A 20,333-nucleotide genomic window follows, 5' to 3' on the forward strand; every position below is an offset into this window, starting at 1 on the left:
AAGACAATAATAGGTAATTAGGCTGATAATCTTACTGGGCAAATAAAAAAACACAAGAAAGCTGATAGCTTTGCAAGAAAATATAGGTCGTACACTGCATACTCTCCATGTTAGTCTTATGTAGAGACAATTGATACCCAAATGGGTAATATTTTTCTTTCACTTTTAAACAAAAGTTCATTCAGATGTCTTTGGGTTTGGAAGAGCCTTTTTGTCTAAAATATCCCAATGGCTACTTTTGCAAATGCTCTATTTAATGAAGAGGTCAAATGGATAATTTAGACCAAATCAATGGTTTGGGAACCTGAACTATCCTGTTCCCCCTACCCCCACCCCCCGCGCCTCTCTTTTCATTATATTTATCAACCAGATAATTGCAAAATATTGAGTTAGCCAAAAAGTTAATTTGGTTTTTTTTTTCCATAGGATGGCTCTGGTAGCTCTTAGTTGTCTTTAACTTTATTCAGAGCAATTTTGTTAGATTGTATTGTGATAGCTGTCATATCTGCAGTCTCATTAAAAAAAAATCAAAATTGGTGACTTTTTATGTAGCCATTTTAATATTGAAGATGGAAGGAAATAAGCAACATTTTCAGCATATTATGCTTTTATTATTTCAAGAAAGGTAAAAACACAACTGAAATGCAAAAAAAAAAATTGTGCAGTATATGGAAAAGGTGCTGTGACTAATCTACTGTGTCAAAAATGGTTTGCGAAGTTTCTTGGTCCTATAGACATTTTGGCCAAATAACTCTTTGCCGTGGGGCCATCTTATTGCATTGGAAGATGTTTAGCAGCACCCCTGGCCTCTATCCATTAGAAGCCAATAGCAGGAGATAACTGACTTACTCAAAATATCCAAATCAAAAAAGAAATTGGTGAAAATGAAGAATGTGTCTGTTTTTTTATGGAAAAGACTAAAGGGACCTTTTGACCAACCCAGCACATACATATTATAGATTATTTTCATCACAAAAAACTAATTAGAGCTACTTTGGTTTATAAATGTAGTATTTTGAATTTTTGAATTGATTATTTCAAACAACTGATCCAGTAAGCAAAGCTTTCTCAAATACTTAAGCATATCTAGTAAATTAAATTTAAAGACTCAGATTCTTGTAAACATTTCACCACCAAATATAATTGAGTTTAGATTGTCAAAGACTTAGAATATATATAACATGTTATACTTTATATTATGCTGCATATAATCAATTATTTTACTCAGAAGACTCTTTAAGTTGCTATGGTGAGGCATCATTCAGAGGCTCCACAATGTAGAAGGTACAACATTGCATGCTGGCCCAGACATGCTCTGGAAGTTTGTATTATTTTGTTTCTGGTTTTTAATCCATGACAGCAAGCATGTGTAGTTTTTATTTATCTTTTTTAAATTTTAGGTTAGAGTGCTTCTCAGTTTTAATATGAATGGGTTTTTTTTGTTTCAAAATAAAATCAAAATTAAATGGTCATTTTTTTCCTAGATTGTTCATCTGCAAGCCAGTCTAACAAATTTTAAAAATAGCCATAGCCAAACTGTGGTAAGTTTTATTTTTAAAACTCTACATCACTTTAACATGAAATAACATGGGAAATTTTAAAGGTTCTTTTTTTTTTAATATTGGGATTTTACAGGGTTTAAAGGTATTATGAATTTAAATAGTTTTAAGAAAAGTGAAGCTAATCAATATTAAAATAGACCTAGATTGTCTAAGTTTAATTTGATATTTGTCAGTACTTATTGTTATTATAAATTATATTTTTAATTTTATTTTGAGTAATTAGAGAATATATTCTTAGCAGTGGGAATAACAAGTCAAAGAAATAAAAATTTTATAACAACCACTTTAAAGCAAGGTAATTTCAGTATTTTATATCAATTTCATAGTGAAAAGATGTATTTATTTAGCTATTAAGTAATTAAGTATGATTCTAAATAAAATAAACAAATTTTACTTAATACCTTGATATTTTTACTTCATTGGTTTATAGAATCCGAAACACTCTAGAAGAAGTGAAAAAAAATCCAATCAGCATAAAGACTCTGCATCACACCATCTTCGTTTATCTGCCAGCGATGCTGAAGATAGTCTTCGCATGCACAGTACTGTGATTAACTTATTATCATGGATTGTATTGCTCAGCATGCCATCTTTAATTTACTGGTTAAAGAATCTTAGGTGCGTTTTATTTATATAATTATAGTTTATGTGGTTCAAACAATAAATATCTACAAGTAGGAACTTGCTAGAATCCAGTGGTCCAAAAACTACCTCAAGCACAGGAAGCTATATATCCCCTGAAATTTATTTTTAATACATTCACATTTTCTCCCTCACCATGAGAATATAAACTTTGGGAAAATAAACTTCCCCAAAATCTGCCCCCAAAATGAGAGCTATGTCACCTTTAACATTCTTTGATCTACTCATGTGAAAATGTGCTTTATTTTGTTGATTTAAGGTATTCATAATCTTAGTGCTTTATTTTTCAATTCATGATCAGTTTTATGTTTTCTTAAATTTGGGGGAAAGTAAAAAGGTTCTATTTAAAAATATTAGAAATAATGAAAGAAGTGTGTACTTTTCTAGTATGTTCCATACATCTAACTAAAATAAATGATCAGCTATCTTACTATTGAAAACTATTATTTCCTTTTCTACCAGGTAAATGTCTTAGATCAAGAGTCTGAAATGCCCTCCAAAATATTTCTAGAATATTTAGTTATTGATAAGTTGTTTCAAAAAAATAGTCTACCTGTCTCAGTAGTAATTAAACCTCTACTCAATATAGTTTACAGAAATTATGCAAAACTTTCAGATTATTAATTGCTGAGAGTATATAATTTTAAAATCACAGAACTAAAATAATTGTGATAAATTAAACCACAGGTTATCAGATTTTAATATCCTTCCTTTTTCCTTCAGTTTAGTCAAGATCCAGATTTTGGTTCACAGATTTGGGGAGAAAGTTATTTAAGGAGCACAAATTTATGATTCTGAAAGTCTATAGTTTTTTCCCTGTCAATAAGTGCAAGAGATGAGAGTTTGAATTTTAGAAAGATAAGGAACAAATTATTTTATATAAACCTTTATTTTTTATCTTTTTAAAATAGTACACACACGTGCACGTGTGTGTGTACTTTCTTTTTAAGATTTTATTTATTTACTTTTAGAGAGGGGAAGAGAAGGAGAATGAGAGGGAGAGAAACATCAATGTGTGGTTTCAATTTGTGCACCCCCTGCTGGGGACCTGGCCTGCAACCCAGGCATGTGGCCTACACTGGGAATCGACCCTATTTTGAATAATTTGTTTTATAAAATTTATATATGTACTTTCAGGCATATACCAATAAAAAGGAAATGCTTTTATAGTGAATATTTTCATTTCCTTTAGTAATTCCTGAACATAGTATTTCATATGAAATTTGGGCATATGCCCTGGCTGGTGTGGCTTGGCTGGTTAGAGTGTTGTCCCGCAAACCAAAAGGTCGTGGGTTCAGTTCCTGGTGAGTGCACGTGCCTAGGTTGCAGGTTCAGTGTCCAGTTGGGGCATCTGTGAGAGGCAACCAGTCATTGTTTCTCACAGTGATGTTTCTCTCCCTCCCTCTCTCCCTACCTTCTCTTCTAAAATCAGTGAGTATGTGCCCTCTGGTGAGGATAAAAAAGAAAGACAAGAAAGCTTGGGCATAAAGATGATTTAGAGCAAAAATTATTTATCAAAGATTTCATGAGCTGTTTAGAGCTCTCTTATATCCATATTGCTACTGGAATGTTTTAAAAATCACTGATTTTGATTGATTCTGGTACTTTAAAATGATTTGGTGTGCTTTGTTGATTTATGTTTTTCTTTCTCTTTGATATAGGTACTACTTTAAACTTAATCCTGATCCATGTAAACCTTTGGCATTTATCCTTATTCCAACTATGGCAATTCTTGGAAATACTTACAATGTTTCAATAAAATCCAGGTATGGTTGTTTAATCTTTCTCTTTCTCATATCTATTTCTGGTCTTTATCACCCTTTCTTTTATGTATGAGGTATGCTCTTTATTCCTAATACTTTGTCCCTAAAAGGAAAGCTATAACATAATTATGGTATATATGCAAATATAGTTTATATAAACATATATTACACTTTTTTCCTTAGTTGTGGGTTTTACTTATTAGGATATAATAATGTTTTTTCTTTAAAAAGTTAACCCTTAAAAGATAGGATGTCTAAGATTTGCTTCCAGAAACATGTAAGAATGTAAGTGGATAGGAATATAGGTAAAGTCAGTTTGGCCATGACTTGCGAATTTTTGAAGCTGGGCGATGGGTGCATGAGGTTCATTATCCTGCTGATCTGCTTATGCATATGCTTAAAGTTCTCCATAATAAAACTTGACTTTTCCTTGACCAGCTGTTTCCTCTCAAAGCCTTTCCCTTTGATTCTGGCAGACATTTGTAGATATTCTAGAATCAGGCCAACCTGGGATTTAAATCTTAGGTCTGCTGTTTAATAACTCTATATCCTTAGGCAAGTTTCTTAACCCTCTTATTCTCAGTTCCTCTGTTTTCAAAGTAAAAGGTGATAGACCTTGCTGATAGTATGGATGCTTCTTGACTTACGATGAGGTTAAATCATGATAAGTCCATAAATTGAAAATACTATAATTCAAAAATGTGCTTAATACTACACTTGAGTACCGGTCGTTCACCCTCATGACTGCCTGGCTAACTGGGAGCTGCAGCTTGCTCTGCCGCCCAGCATCATGAGAGGGTATTTCACCACATACTGCTAGCTGGAGAAAGATCCAAATTCAAAAGTCAAATTAAAATTTCTACTGAATGTATATTGCTTTCGCACCATCGACAAGTCAAACGATCCTAAGTCTAACTATCACAGGTCGGGGGCTATCTTTATTTTTCCTTTAAAAATACTTAGTTTCTTGCCTTATATACTCCTGTTATGAATTAAGGCTGGTTCCTTTTTCGTTTGGTTGAGGGTTTATTGGGTTTTTTCTTTCTATTTTAAGTAGTGTTAAATATTTCTGTAGCTAAGTCTTAGTAAACATTATTGATTATGTTATTAGGATAGATTTCTAAAGGTAGGTAGAATCGCTGAGTAAAAGTCCAACTAGTGTTTTTCTGTTGTTAAATGTTAAATACTAAACAAAACTAGTTCCCTACTTAATAGAAATGTTTTTTCTAGCCAAAATATGGCTTGGATTGATAACTTTTAAAAGTATGGACAGTTAAATTCATTATATGAAAAATGACTTAATCTAAAACGCTTTTGAGAACACTTTCTCAAAACTTTATGAATGATCGACATTTTGTTTTTGCTCACAATGTACATAATATATCTTTCTCTCTTTTTACAGTAAATTGTTGAAGACTACTTCACAATTTCCAGTTCCTCTGGCAGTTGGTGTGATTGCTTTTGGGTCCACACACTTATACAGGGTTCCGTGTTTTGTTTTCATTCCTCTTTTACTCCACGCATTATGTAACTTTATGTAGGTTTGTATTTAGGGAACGATAAAGTTGATTTTCGCCCTTAGGGTCAGTAATAAGAGGGGTTGCACAGATCCATCAATGTGGACAACAAGGTCCTATGGAGAAGACACATCTATTTTTACAACATTGAAAATAGGAAATTAGTTTTGTAATGCTTGAAGAGAGTAGTTGAAGCATGGTTCTGTTTGATGGTGTGGCATCTGTGTAATACTCATTTTTTAAAAAAATTGATAAAAGGGTACAGTGGACACTGTCTTTGAGGACTCCTCTGCATATCAGCTAGTCTGCTTGACTGGTCATACTAGGGAGCTTCTCCTAAACACTTAGTAAATGTAAAGCATTTTTTGTAATCTCACCTCAAGCATTCTGCTCATTTCATCAAACTTCCTTCTGAAAAGTGGGTTACTTTGTGTTTGCTACAGTACTTATATTGAGAAATACGTCTTAAAAGATTGATAAAATTCACAACTGTCTGGCTTCTCAAAAATGAAGTAGCCATGAAGAGTCTTCAGTCAGTTCTTGGCAGCCATGGTGAACAATGTAGATCTTTTGTTTTCTTACATCTGTGAAAATACAACTTTTTATTCTAAGGAGACATGTTTTCTTAGTAACGAATGCAACACTGATGGATGGAAATAATTCAAACTTAACTTAGTGAAATTTCCTTGTTTTCCAAATACAAATCGTAGTTTTATTCTTGGTGAATGTGAGGAGACAATTACAGGGATCTCTTGTTAAATTTGAAGAAAATTTCCATAGATATTTACTTACTGGGATTGGAACACATCAGTTATTCATTCTGTGTCATTTTCTTTACCAGTTTAACCATTGACCCATGGTTGTCAAAAGTGCCTCAGGTCAAGATGTATTATTAAAATAACTAAATTCCAGTGGTCAGAAAAAAGTCTAGGTTTTCAATTTTTGACTGCTATGGAAAAAAAATTAGCGTGATCAAGTACAGCACCACATTTGGTGTATAAAATTGTAATACTAATGGAATAACAGACAAATTGTTACCCCATTAATAGCATAAGTATAAACAGTATACCTGAATAAATTGTAGGCTCTAGCCACTAGGTTTAACAGTAGAATCTTAATTTGCCAAGGTGATCACTGTTTGGCAGATAAGGGAATGATATTTCTATTTCACTTCAGATTTCAGCTTATTTTTAGCTACAAGAGTAGGAAGTAGGTAATGGAGCTAGGTATCTTTGCCTTAAGAAAGGATAAACTCAGGCTGAGGAATACCTGGCTGATAGAGCCCTTCCTTTAGATGTATATGCTGTAAATACCTAAAATCTCTCAAGTCCTTAAGTCTCAGTAATTTCACTGTTGCACCTGTGAACTTGTGTCCTCCTTAGCACCAGAGGACCAAGTTCATTTTCTCTGCCATTGCATCTGGATTCCACTACAGCCTCTCAGCTGTTACTGCCTACAGAGGGTTGTCCGCCTGCTGCAGCTGGTACAGGGTTGCTCCACTTCTCCTCTCAGTAGCTCCTCAGGTCCTTGCTCTGTTGGCATCAGAGGGGGTCTTGCTATCATTTCTGAGGCTTGTAAGCCTGTTTGATTCCATTGTTGTCTTTCCCAACTTCATGCCTATTGTTCAGAAGTCATATTTTCTCTTACTGAGTCCATTAAAGGGAAGTGGTAACCTCATAGCAGATGTGGCAGACATTAGCAGCCGCTTATTTGAGAGAAGTAGCAAAAAGGATAAAACACAAAATGCTTGTGTGTTCAGTACCTGCAAGGAATTTATTAGATTATACACTTGTCCCATGGTATATCACACATACGTTTAAATAAGGACACATCTGCCCTTTCCTATTTAGCTGTATGCTCATAAACAACTTTCATACACATGGCATTTTTTATTTTTTTCACGGGTGTAATTGTACTTCAAGTTACAGGTTAAATGCGTCACTTAACTATTTCTGAATGTGAACTGAGGTTCACATACAGAAAGAACTTTTAAAATACTCATTAATTTGAATCCTATTGACAGCCGTAATCATTGTGTTTCTGTGATCTGAATTCCCCGTGTTTAGCGAGTACTGCTCATGAATAGACTGTAACAAGCTTAAATGGCTCATTTGTGAGCAGTATTGTACATTAGCTTTTTAAAGCAGTAGACTAGGCACACTAATTGTCACTAACACTTTTATGAGAGTGTAGTTAATCAAGTTTTAAAGTCTTATTTATTCCAACAAAATATTTCATTTTAGAGTTACAAAAAAGATTCTAATTAAACATTTTAGAAACAACAGTAGGTTGGATCTTTAGCCATTATATACATATATATAGACATTAAACATTGTGACAGGGTCTTCACCAAGTCTTGACGCACTTTAAACCCAAATAACTACTAGAGAGGAGAAGGCAGTCTCTGAAGATTAGCAAAAATGGATGTTCCTATCACTTAAGTAAAGGAAAGGGCTTTTGTGTTTGAATTCCACTTTGTTTCTGTCATGCTTACAACCTGTATTAGCTTGTAAAACAGCTGCGCTTTAATGGCGATGTTACTAAAAATGGAATTATTAGGAGTTAGGGATTATCCAGTTCAGCAAACTTCTGAGCTCTAATATCACACTTTCATTTAGAACTTGTTGCATTTTGAGTAACTTTTTCTTGGACCTTATTGTTGGGAACTGGATCGAATATAGGCTGGGCAGGAAAAACACCAGTACTTTCTGTGTTTCTAAAGCCTCCTCTGGAGTTACTACTCTTGTAATCTAGGCCTGATAACACAGTAGAAATCATTAAAGCCCTTTTGCCTGGATCTCTTTCATGCCAGAAATTAAACAGGTTCTGCTAACTCTTTTCTTGTTTGTTGCCAAAATGAAAATACTTAAACCAGCGGTCCTAAAAAATACCATTTGTGCCTGGTAAACATTGATTTTTGGTTTGTTTGGTTTTTTTTTTAGTCTCTTCAATATATAGTAATCATGTATCAATCAATCAGTCTTTTTTTTTTTCATATTTTGGTCAGATAAATTTAGATATATAATGGAAAACTTTTCTTGATTGACCACTATGATATCTACATGATTATGTAGTAAAGAAAAAGAAAGAACTACAGTAGGCCTAGCAAATGTTTATCTTTGACTATTGCATTGGTCACGTAGATGGCACACATTCCCACCACATGCATACACACAGGAGGCATATTGTCTGATCTGCTCATCATCAAGTTCCTGTACCTAACTTTAAAATTTCCACTTCTGGCATAGTTTATTTATTTCACATGATTATTCATTAGCACTTCTTCCAGAAGGTGGTCAAGAGGAATAAAAGGAAGTAAGACTCAGTTTTCAGTTCAGTTCCTGAGAGCTCTGGGAAAAAATGTGGGAAACATAGAGATTATGAGACAAACTAGGGCTGTTGGTTCTTGAATCCCCAGATAATAGAGTTGGCCTCTACTTTCATCTTAAGCATTAGGTCTAAATTAGTGTAATGTCTTGCTTTATTACAAGGTTTAGTGCAAAACTTTACAGTGCTGCATTTATAATATTAGTAAATTAAAATCAGTTGGGGGGGAAAAGTTTAAATGTGTTGAGACCTTCTATGACCGGACATTTGTGGACTACTTTTCATCATCAGTCTTTATTTTCTCAGTCTGACATAGGCACAGATGCCTTGGGAGGTTTTAGGCAGAAAGTCAATTTGGAGAGCATGGCAGTCCCCAGGATAAAGGAAGCAACAAGAGTATCTTCGTAGTATGAAACTAGACCCTAACAGAAGACTTGGTTGCCACATTAGGGAAATAAATGTAGAAGATAATTCTACAAAGTAGTAAGATGAGGGGGAGTTATTTTATCCCAGTCTTTTTGAATAAAGGACATTTCAAATTCTTTTAATGAACTTTTACTTGTTCTTTCACAAAAAGTTTTAACAGCCTGAGGCAATGGAAAGTCTATGAGGTTACTCAAATTCCCTATTGTTAATAAGGATAATACAGGAAAGAGAGATCAGTAATCCAAATCCTTATAGGTGTACTATAAATGCTCAAGAATTCACTCTCCTTGATAATATATTATGATTACAGAAGAATGAACTTTGTATATTAATAACAATTTTAAGAATGGAATAAAATTTGGAAATAGAATAGACTGCTGTTTCATTAACAGTATAAATACAGGGATGAGCAAAAAGTAGGTTTACAGTTCATACGTAAAGTAAATAATACAGTAATAAAAACACAAAAAAACTGTCTTATGTACTCACAACTGTAAACCTACTTTTGCCTATCCCTGTACAATAGTACACATGAATTTGTAGCGTGTCTTTCAAAAGCTAGGTGATATTCTAAGCTACATCTTGATTACATTGTCCATAACTCAAATTTTTCAAGTCAAGTGCAGTACTTACTAAAAGTGTTTGGCGTGTTAGGCTTCCAAAAATTACTGTTTTAAAATACCAAGTAACCAGTTAATTTCTGATGACTTTGTATAGAACTTGATATATATGAGTCAGAATCACTCAGCACTGATTCTGTACATTGTAACTTTGAACACTTAGGAGAAAAACTGTTGATGTATTTTAATTAGTTAAGTGTAAATTTTTTTGCATATTTTGAATTCTAATCTTAGTTTAGGAAGTCTAAAGGTAGCCATTTTTGTAAAGTTCATATGCTATTTTTTTTAATGTTCTCTTGGTTTTTAGTATTTGTATAGTAGTAAGGTTACTAGTAAAAGATTTATACACAAAGCATAGAACTATTAACTGTTCAAAGCCTAAATGATAGGCATATTTTGTATTTCATATGGCACTTGTTTTGTTTCATATTGGACTTTTTACATCCCTTTTTTAAGGAAAAAAGACATTTGATTTTGTGGGTTTTTTTTTAGCATGAACCTCTGCATTGGAAAATAGAACTGTACTCATATGGTTAGCAAAACACACTTTGCCACCAAAGCTAAATGGAAATGTAAAATACCTCCAGATATTTGTGCCAATGAACTTTTCTTAGCATTATTGGGATTAAAGCAAAAATAATCTTTTCAGCATTTTTCATTTAGGACTTATACTAAATATGTAAATCCTCAAAACTTATATTCCGTACCCTAATTTATCTTTGAAAATATATAAAACTTATAGCACAGTTGTATTCTATTTCATATTATTTCTGGAATAATGTTCTCTGATTTTGGGGGGTAAAAGTTAGTTTATCTAATAATGATCTTTTGGTAATTAATTGAAGTAATCATTTGAGGTGGTCTTATTTTAGATTCATTCTATGATGTAAAACTTTAAATTTGTTGCATCGATGATTTTTATTACAGGTGTCTCATTTGTGTAATGGAAGTTTATAGAATTCGCTTTCTTTGTATTTCCATTCAGTCCCTTTGTACAGTCACGTGTTTCACAGGAGAAAATTATCCACTTGAACTTAACATAATACAATGAAGTAAATATTTTAAAATGCATATCTTAAAGGAAAATATTTTAAAAATCAAGATGTTAATGCTAAAGTGTTAATATCAGTACAGTGTTGTACTCTTGAGAGAAAAGTAGAAATACGATAGACTCAAAAACTGTGATGTTTCTCTGGTTAAAATTGTTTAGTTTCTCCCCAGTACAAATTCTTGAAGGGAATTTTAGTCCCTCATGTTACAGTGTTTTCCTTAACTTAATGTCACTTACCATCTCTCTGCCTCATACTGTTGACGCGGTGTGTGTAAGTGGTCTTGGAAGTAATAAGGAGGCAGCTGAGAAAGCCAAATATTAAAATGTTGGGCCTTGATTTAGTGACAGTTTATCTGATAATCTGGTGGGGACTCTGGATATTAGTAAATAGATGACGTACAAGACCTAAAAATTAAGTGAACACTGTTTTTTGGAATGAGTTTGTCCTTTGTGTTGAATAATTTTATCCTAAGTAGGAGATGCCTGTATTTAACCTAACCATGCTTTCTACATAATCAAATACATATTTGTTTGAATATTGGTAGAAATAACCTTCTCTTCCTCCACTGTGAAGGGGGAAAAACTCCAATTTTTAGTGTATATAAATTAGGAAGTTGTGTATTTACATTTTTAAAAATATAAAAATGACTTAAATGTATTATTTTAAAGTGATTGTATTACGGTTTCTTAAACTTAAGGCTAACTAAATGTAGCAGTGTACCCATGAGAAACCAGACCAAAAGTGAATGCATATTATCACTGTGACCTTGAACTTATAGTTGTTTGGGATAAAGTAGACTGTGCCTTACAATGAGGAAGGAATGCCCTGCAATTTTATAACTGTGTATTTTACTGTTGGTGGTCTTCTCAAATTGGTCCCAACTCTTTTTTTTTTTGAGGTTGGTGAAGTAAAAATTTAAAATAAAAGTTGAGCAGTATTTCCCTTAGTATTTGCAGGACCTCTGCTGTAGAGGCAGCTCTTAATTTCCAGAGTTCTCATTTCCAATTAAAATTGGCTTATACTTTATAGCTACAGAAATTTATGTTTGGCAAAAGTCCGTGGAAAATTTTTTTTAGAAGATGGTGGTGGCACTTCTGTTCTGAATTTATTATACACAGAAAGATTAATCTTATTCAACATAATTTTTTGTATTTTTTTAATAAATACTCTATCAAATACAAATTTTTCCCTAAGCCCTGTACTTATTTTTGCTCAGATTAGGGGTTTTTATTTATGTGTAAAATAATTTTACCTAATAATAATTTTTCAGTAATTAAACTCAGATTCACATAGTATGTCTTTAAATATTATTTCCCCCTTTTCTGTTTTTCTTTTTCTTTCCTAATTATTTTTACGGTTCGAGAGAACTGGCTCCCGTTTTGCATGTTTCTTTAATGTAAAGACTTGCATTTTTACAATGTTTATTTAAAATAATGAATATAATTTCTATTTAAACAAATTATTTCATTCATAGGACATTCATGGTCTCTGCTAAAAGCAGCCCACATCTCTCATAATTTGATGCATATTTTTTCTATTTTAATTTTGAACATAAAGTCAACACATTTCTTTCCTCCCATTCTATGTTCACTACCTTCCCACAAAGACATAAATATAGGTTTCTCTAAAAGTATGCAGAAAGAAAAACATGTCTTTCCTTAAAGCATAGTCCAACTGAGTTGAAAGTAGTTTGGGCAAGGGTATGTAATAAAATACATGGCTGTTAACCTGCATCAGTTTTTGTATTACAGTTAAAAGTTTATAGAAGATAAACCGTTATGCTGAGGTAGACCCAGTATTCATTTATTTGCACATGGATAATTTTGTTCTCATCCAGAAAATGCAGTGAATAGTAACAATACTTAAGTACAAAGAAATTTGTCCTATAGTATATACTGGAAGATATTGTCACCTTGCGGATCTTTCATTTAAACATGCATGATCTTTTCCAGTGCTTTGTACAATGTATGGTGTACTAAATATACTTATGTGTAATTTTCTGTGTATTTTTGGTATAGTGTATAATTAACATTATTGCATTAACTGGTTGTAATTCACAAAATGCAATTTATTGTACTCTGTAGAGTGTTGTGAATGTTTTTATCTGTGTTTCAACATTATGGTGTAGGGTTTAATAGGTGAATATTTGCCCTCAGTCTCTGCTCAGGTATTAATGTGTAGCAATTTTTGGTGCTTTCTTTCCAATCTGTCATAACCTGGTGTTCTGAATGTTCAACAATAAATTTGGTGAACAAGAACATGTGGTGCAGAGATTGCTTACCACTTCACATACTCTCCGTAACACCATCTCACCGAAAAAACACACCAAAAAAACCCTTAAAGATGATTATAGCATGTCCAGCATTTCAGAAATTTGAATGCCTAAGCATGGGATATGAAAAACATGATACATTACAGGTAAATATTGGCAACAAGGTAAGGAATTGTACAATTATGTTTCTGCCAGAGGACACACTCTCCACTTCCCTTACGCTGACTTGATATGTATTCCTGGATGCCCATTTTACCAAATAACATGAGAATGGGAATGATTTAGACATGGTTTTTAAACAGATTTCCACTTCTCCCCAGAGCCACTAAATTTAATCTCTAAGGAAGAGACCTGGGGTTCTGTTTTAACAAGGTCCCCAAATAAAAATTCTCAAACATTGCTTCAGTCAATAAAATTTAACTTGCAAGGGCTCCTAGAAAGACTGTCTTTAGGATTACAAGATGCCAGAAGAGACACTACCCAATCTAAGAAGCCGGCATAGACCTAAACTTTAGTATGGAATGAATGCGAGGAGTAAAAGGAGGGGGCAGTTAGGGCATCCTTTGAGGTGTGTCTTATACGTTGATTAGAAGGGTTTTTTTCCTTAAACTATTTTAACCAGGACCTCTATGTGAACATTTATAAATTATCTGCATGTATTAACATTACGTATATTATTAAATATACCCCCAAAAGTAAAAATTTAAAGGTGAGATACACAACTAGAAGCTTTCATATTTTACTTGGCTACTTAAACAATCACCTTGAACCCACCCCAGTGTGTTAGCCACTTGAGTATACAGCCTGAAAGCCTCAGAGGCTTTCCTGCTAGTTCTCCCTTTTCTCAATCCCTTCTTCACTCCCTTCCCATAATACACTTTTTTTTATTGCTGCATAGCAAATTACAAATTAACAGCTTAAAACAACACCTAGAAGTCAGCAAAGACCAACTGAGCTTTATGCTCGGAATCACACTTCAGAAATCAAGGTATCACCCGGATCTACTTGTCCTGCGACTCATTCAGGCTGCCGTAGGCTAAGGTTCCTGTATTCTCACTGGCTGTTGGCCGAGGAATCTGCTCGTCTGACCTCCCAAGCCATTCTCTGCTCTGTGACCATCCACAAAGGGGCTGTTTGCTCCTTCCAGACCAGGGGAATTCTCCCAGTCTGAATCTCTTAAAACTTCCTCTGTCTCTGACGTTTAGACTCAGCTTTGGAGGACTCTTGTCAGTACCTCAGTTCCACTGAGATAATTTCCCTTTTGAGCAATTCAAGGTCAATCTTAACCACAGCAGCAAGATTCTTTATGCCAGGAGTGGTAATAGGCCTGTTCCCATGATACAAACTTGACCCACGCTCAGGGACATGGATGGTATAAGGTGTGTACACTAGCGGGTGAGAATCTTGGAGGCCATTTTAGAAGCCTGCCTACCACATATGTCAGGGGTCTAAAGTCTTTCGTATTTGCTGTGCTTACATGACATTTTACCCATAGTTTTAATTGAAAGAGCTGATAAATATGAAATGTTTCAGTGAAAGAAAAGCCACTAAATTCTTTGATTGAATTTTAAACATCTTAGAGGAGAAAGAAACAATATCCCATCCCTGGGTGGTTTTGCATATATGTGTAACTTTTATTTGTTTAGAGATTATTTTGTTTCTTGTTTGTTTTGAACAGTCAGTACTTGGTTATGGCCTGAATTCGAGAAAGAGTAGACCAGCTTGCTTTATCACATGAGTGAAAACATTTTACTATACTTTAAATAGATACAATTTTATATTGGGTATAGGTCAAGAATAATGACTAACTCAAGAAAAACTATAGTCAAATTGAGCTTTTAAGTATGTTTCTAGTGATTTGCTTTTCTCTTGACTATGTTTAGAGAAAGTCAACTTTCATAGACTTTCTAGGTGAGCTTAAGTCATGGTATACTATGTAAATAAAAGCTTCAGGTTTTGCAGAGCTATGTGTTTATCTGAATATTCATATATGTAAATCAGCTCATCCTTCAATATCAAATAGTTCTGTAAGGTATGTTGATATTAACACATGCTCAGCAAAAAAGATTTAATCATCATGCTTTTTACCTTTACTATTTGTGCCATTCTTTTATTATTTTAATTTTCATTTAAAATTGCTTTAGAGTTTATTTAATATATTGGGATGGCATTGGTTAATAAGATTATATAGGTTGCAGGTGTACAGTTCTATAATATACATTATCTGCATATTGTATCGTGTGTTCAGCACCCCAGGTCGTCTCCTCCAATCACCATTCTTCCCCCCTTTAACCTCTTCTAACTCAACTCACTCTCCTTTCCCTCTTGTTCTTTGCTTAATCCCTTCACCTTTTTCGTCCATCCCCCAATCCCCTTCCCCTCTGACAGCTGTCAGTCTGTTCTCTGTATCCATAAGTCTTTCTATTTTGTATATGAGTTTATCTTGTTCAGTAGATTCCACATACGAGTCAAAGCATGTAGTATTTGCCTTTCTCTGACTGGCTTATTTCACTTAGTATAATACTCTCCAGGTTGATTCATGCTGTTGCAAAAGGTAAGATTTACTTCTTTTTAATGGCTCAGTAGTATTCTGTTGTGTAAATGTACCACAGCTTTTTTATCCACTCACCTACTAATGGCCACTTCGGCTGCTTCCAGATCTTGGCTATTGTAAATAACTGCTATGACACAGGAGTGCATACATTATTTTGAATTAGTGTTTTGGGTTCAGATATATTCCCAGGAGTGGAATGGTTGGGTCATAAGGCAGTTCCATTTTGAGTTTCTTGAAGTATCTCCATATTGCTTTCCACAGTGGCTGCACCAGTCTGCATTCCCACCAACAATGCACAAGAGTTCCCTTTTCTCCACATCCTCGCCAGCACTGGTTTGTTGATTTATTGATGATAGCCATTCTGACAGAGTTACACATTTAAAATGCAACTGTGTACTTTGTTTATCTAAAAATTGTAAACCTCCCTGGCTAGGTGGTTGATTTGGTTAGAGTGTCGTCCCGTACACCAAAAGGTCAAGGTTTTGATCCCCGGTCAGGACACATACCTAGGGTGTATGTTTGATCCCTCCTGGTTGGGGTACACATGGGAGACAATCAATCAATTGGTTTCTCTTTCAAATCAATCTCTCTCTCAAACCAGTAAACATATCCTCAGGTGAGGATTTAAAAAAAAAAAATTTCAGACTAGACCATATTGTGGAGTTTGTACAGACGGCCTTTTCGCCTGTACTTTATCCTTGCAGCAGACATTCACTGGGTACCTGTTGCACCAGAACCCATGCCAGACATATTCACATTTAGTTTCTCATTTTGTTCTCCATAAAACCTTTGGAAGGTTATTATCTCCACATTACAAGAAAGAAAATAGTCTCAGAGAAATTAAGCAATTTGCCTCTAGTAGAATTCAACCCATATTGTCTAAGAAATGGAATTCTTTCATTAAAGACCTGTAATATGTAATAATACTTGTTCACTTTCTTTGTGTCAAAATATTTTCTGACCATATTCCTCTTGCCTGGAAAAATATGTTCCCAATTATAAGCCCACAGCCTTTTTTTTTTTTTTTTTCCTGTCCTTTCCCTTAGAGATTTTATCAAACTCTGTGACTTCAGTTTTATATTTTTGATGGATGATCACCAAACCAGACAAGACTTGCTCTCTCAGTTCCATACGTATCTCTGAATTGATGGTGATCTGTTTAGCCTCTCTGAGATCGTATCCTTGCCCATAAACTATGGCTAGTGACATTATTTCACAAACCTCGGGTGAGGATTAAATAAAATAATAGACCAAGTGCATCCGACACATAGGAGCTAAAGAAATGATAGGTGCTTTCTTCCTAACTTGCTAATCTGTAGCTTTCTCCAAACTAGACAAACTTAGTTTCAACTCACTGTTGACATTTAATTTTATAATTTCCCTAAGTAGCAATTCTTTTTAGTTTCTAAATTTCTATTAAATCCTCTTAATTACCCAAGTTTAAAATCCATGCATTTTGATCATTTTCCCTTTGCCTACTCTATTCCGTTATTAAGACCTGAAGACTCGAGCACTTCAAAGTCACCCTTCATTGGCTCACTCCTTTCCGGCCCCGCCCCCTCCAGTTCGGCCGTGGTTACTAGTATTCCACTTTCTCCAGCAACCTCAAAAGTGATGTTCCTCTCCCGGGCTCAGCCACTTCCCTTCTATCCTGCATACTATATGCCCATGAATCTTCTTTAAACAGCAGTTTGGTAGTACTGCTCTCTTTTCCAAAACTTAAATCTTCACCCATGTTCTATAGGACGTAGACAAAACTTTTTGACTGTGAGCAATCTGCATTTCCTGCCTTCTCTCCTACCATTTTCTAAGACACAAGCCGTTTCCGTTAGGATTCGTTTGCATGAAATAGGAAACCTGACAAACCGTTCCTTAAACAATGAAATCTTTAGGTAGAAAGTCCAGGGTGAGGCTCCATGAAGTCATCAGCCACCATGGGTCTTACCCCATCAGTTTTCGGTCCGTAATGTGTGGCCTTCGTAACACAGTGGTGGCTGCATCTTATTTCCAATCAGGGAGGGAGGAGGGGGAGGGGATAAGAGAAGGTCGGCTGTACATTTGGAAGGAATTCTCCCTCTCTTCTCCTTCCCTACCCTCATGAGCTTCCTTCTACAGCCCACTGGCCAGAAGCATATCACATGGTTGCTAAGAAATGCAAGGGAGCGCGGCAGAAGCGCTCTTTAAAGCTGGGTATGTCACTACCCCAACACCACCTAAGAAGAGCGGCACGTTAGCCTGCTTGGGCCGCTGTATCAGAAGATCGTACACTAGATGGCTTCAACAACAGAAATTTATTTCTCACATATCTGGAGACTGCAAAGTCCCACATCGGTGCGCCAGCTGACGGAGAGTCAGGACTTCAACGTGTGAATTGGGAAGGGGCGGGGGGCGGGGGGGTGGTGGCGAATTCAATCCACGGCAAAAAGGAACAAAAGCAAGCAACGAACACTCTGCTATACAAGCAAATGCCTTCTACGTCTCCTTTGAGTATCCCCTCCCTTTTCCTACTTCTCTGCCTGTGCTCAAGAACTTCCTCCCACAGGGGTGTTGTCAAAATTGTCTCCACAGAAATCTTCCAGTTGCCAGACACGACTGATCTGGTCCCTACTTCTAGCACTTACTGTCATAGTTCCATACTCTAGGAAGGTCATCACATTAGGCCTTGTGCGCTCTGTGTGTGTAGTTCTTAATAACAGTGACATCTATTTACCATCTACATGTTAGGTAGGTGTTGTGCTAGGCCCTTTATATGTATCATTTCTAATTCTTCCACTGCAAAGAGGGATTATGCCACAGATGAGGAAATTGAGGTGCAGAGACATTAAATAGTATTTGCCCAAGGGAATGGCAGAGCCCAGTTTTGAACCTGGTAAGTTTGGTTCTGAAACTTTTCCCACCACACTAGGCTGTTTCTCCAGGTAGATTGTCTGCTCCTCGCAGGCGGGGATGTGTCCCCCTCCCTATGGTGTTTTCACGCGTAGCAATGCGTAGCTGATGTGTTGATAAGTAGTGAAGCTGAGTGGTAAGTACATAGACTCACATTATCCTGTTCTCTTTCATTTTGTGTATGTTGGAGTTTTACCTAATAAAGACATTTACATTATGGCCTTGGTATATTTACTATATAGATTAATACATTTAGAAAAGCTTTCAGGGAAGGTGGGTGGGTGAAGTTGGAAGAGGGTATAAGGGATAATGGAAAAATACAATAAAAATAAATTATTAAAAAGAGAAAGATAAACTTTCAGAAATAATTGGGGGAAAAAAGGTGTTTGGTTTTTTTTTTAAGTGAACCTTAGCTGTTTCCAAAGAATTATTACCTGTAGTTACCATATGTACAAATTTCTGTATTATAATCCCCAAAGCAACCACTAAAATAATACAAAAAGGAACAGGTAAAATGTCAGTGGAGAAATTAAAATAGGAATTTAAAAATATTATAAAAGCCCAAACAATTAAAAAATGATAAGACTTCAACAAAAATATAAATTTATTCAAAAAACAGTGTTAAGAAAATGAAAAGATAATGCACACCATAAAAAAAGGAAATTGCAGGCTCTTAATTCCTAAATACTTCAGCATTCATCTCCTAAGATAAGTATTTTTGCCTACCTAACCACACTAGTATCATCATACCTTAGAAAATGAACAGTAATTCTTTAAAATCACTTAATACTCCATCAATGCCAAATTGTACCAAGAATTCCTATTAAAGTATTTCTTTTTTGAACAAGAATCCCACCTAGATTCAAACTGAATTTGTTTGTTATGTCTCTTATGTTCTAGAACATTTTTCCTACCTTCTTTTCCACCCCCATGACACTGGCTGATGTTTTGAAGAGTCAAAATATCTGGTCTATTTGGTGAATGGACCCTATGACTTAGGTATTACTATTATTGCCATTTTACAGATGTGGGAACCGAAGCACAGAGAGGTTAAGGGAGTCTCCAGGGCCACACAGCTGGAATTGCGGGAGCCTGGATTTGAACCCAGGCCGTATGCTTCCAGGACTTGTATACTGTCACTATCCTAGGCTGCCTTGATATTAATCTGTTGCAATGTATGTTGAAAATATGGCAGATATCTTAAAACATTCTCAAATACTTCAAAAAAAAAGAACGTGTATCTAAAATATATAAAGAACTCTCAAAGCTCAACAATAAGAAAACAAACAATCCAATTTAAAATGGGCAAAATACTTAAACAGACACTTCACCAGAGAAGATGCATGGATGGAAAAATAAGCCCACGAAAAGATGCTAAACCTAGTTGTTAGAAAAATATACATTATAACCACAGTGCCTAAAAGAAAAGTTTTCAAGGACTGGCAATACCAAATGCTGGTGACATTTTGAAACAACTAGACTTCTCAATACATTGCTGGTGAGAATGCCAAATAAGTATGTCACTGGAAAAGAGTTGGCAATTTCTTGTACAGTTAAACACACATATACCATATGAACCAGCAATATCATGCCTATGTGTTCACTCAAAAGAAATGATAACCTGCACATGTGGTTATTTATAGCAACTTTAAATAATTTCACCAAACTGGAAGCAACCCAAGTATCTGTCAGCTGGTGCATGGATAGAAAAA

The 20,333-nt window shown here is 34.9% G+C and overlaps 1 protein-coding gene across 1 annotated transcript in view; it reads left to right on the forward strand.

Annotated features, from left to right (window-relative positions):
- PGAP1 (post-GPI attachment to proteins inositol deacylase 1) overlaps positions 1 to 10,521 on the forward strand; it is a 69,767-nt gene extending 59,246 nt beyond the window's left edge. The window contains exons 24-27 of the mRNA XM_054566696.1: positions 1,485 to 1,541; positions 1,993 to 2,180; positions 3,866 to 3,970; positions 5,370 to 10,521. Coding sequence (XP_054422671.1) covers positions 1,485 to 1,541; positions 1,993 to 2,180; positions 3,866 to 3,970; positions 5,370 to 5,508 — 489 coding nt within the window. The 3' untranslated portion in view covers positions 5,509 to 10,521. The remainder of the gene's footprint in view (positions 1 to 1,484; positions 1,542 to 1,992; positions 2,181 to 3,865; positions 3,971 to 5,369) is intronic.
- Positions 10,522 to 20,333: the final 9,812 nt, after the last annotated feature.

Source organism: Pteronotus mesoamericanus, unplaced genomic scaffold (genome assembly GCF_021234165.1).
Source record: "Pteronotus mesoamericanus isolate MK-2021 breed Mesoamerican mustached bat unplaced genomic scaffold, CSHL_Meso_final contig_179, whole genome shotgun sequence".
NCBI lineage: Eukaryota > Metazoa > Chordata > Mammalia > Chiroptera > Mormoopidae > Pteronotus > Pteronotus mesoamericanus.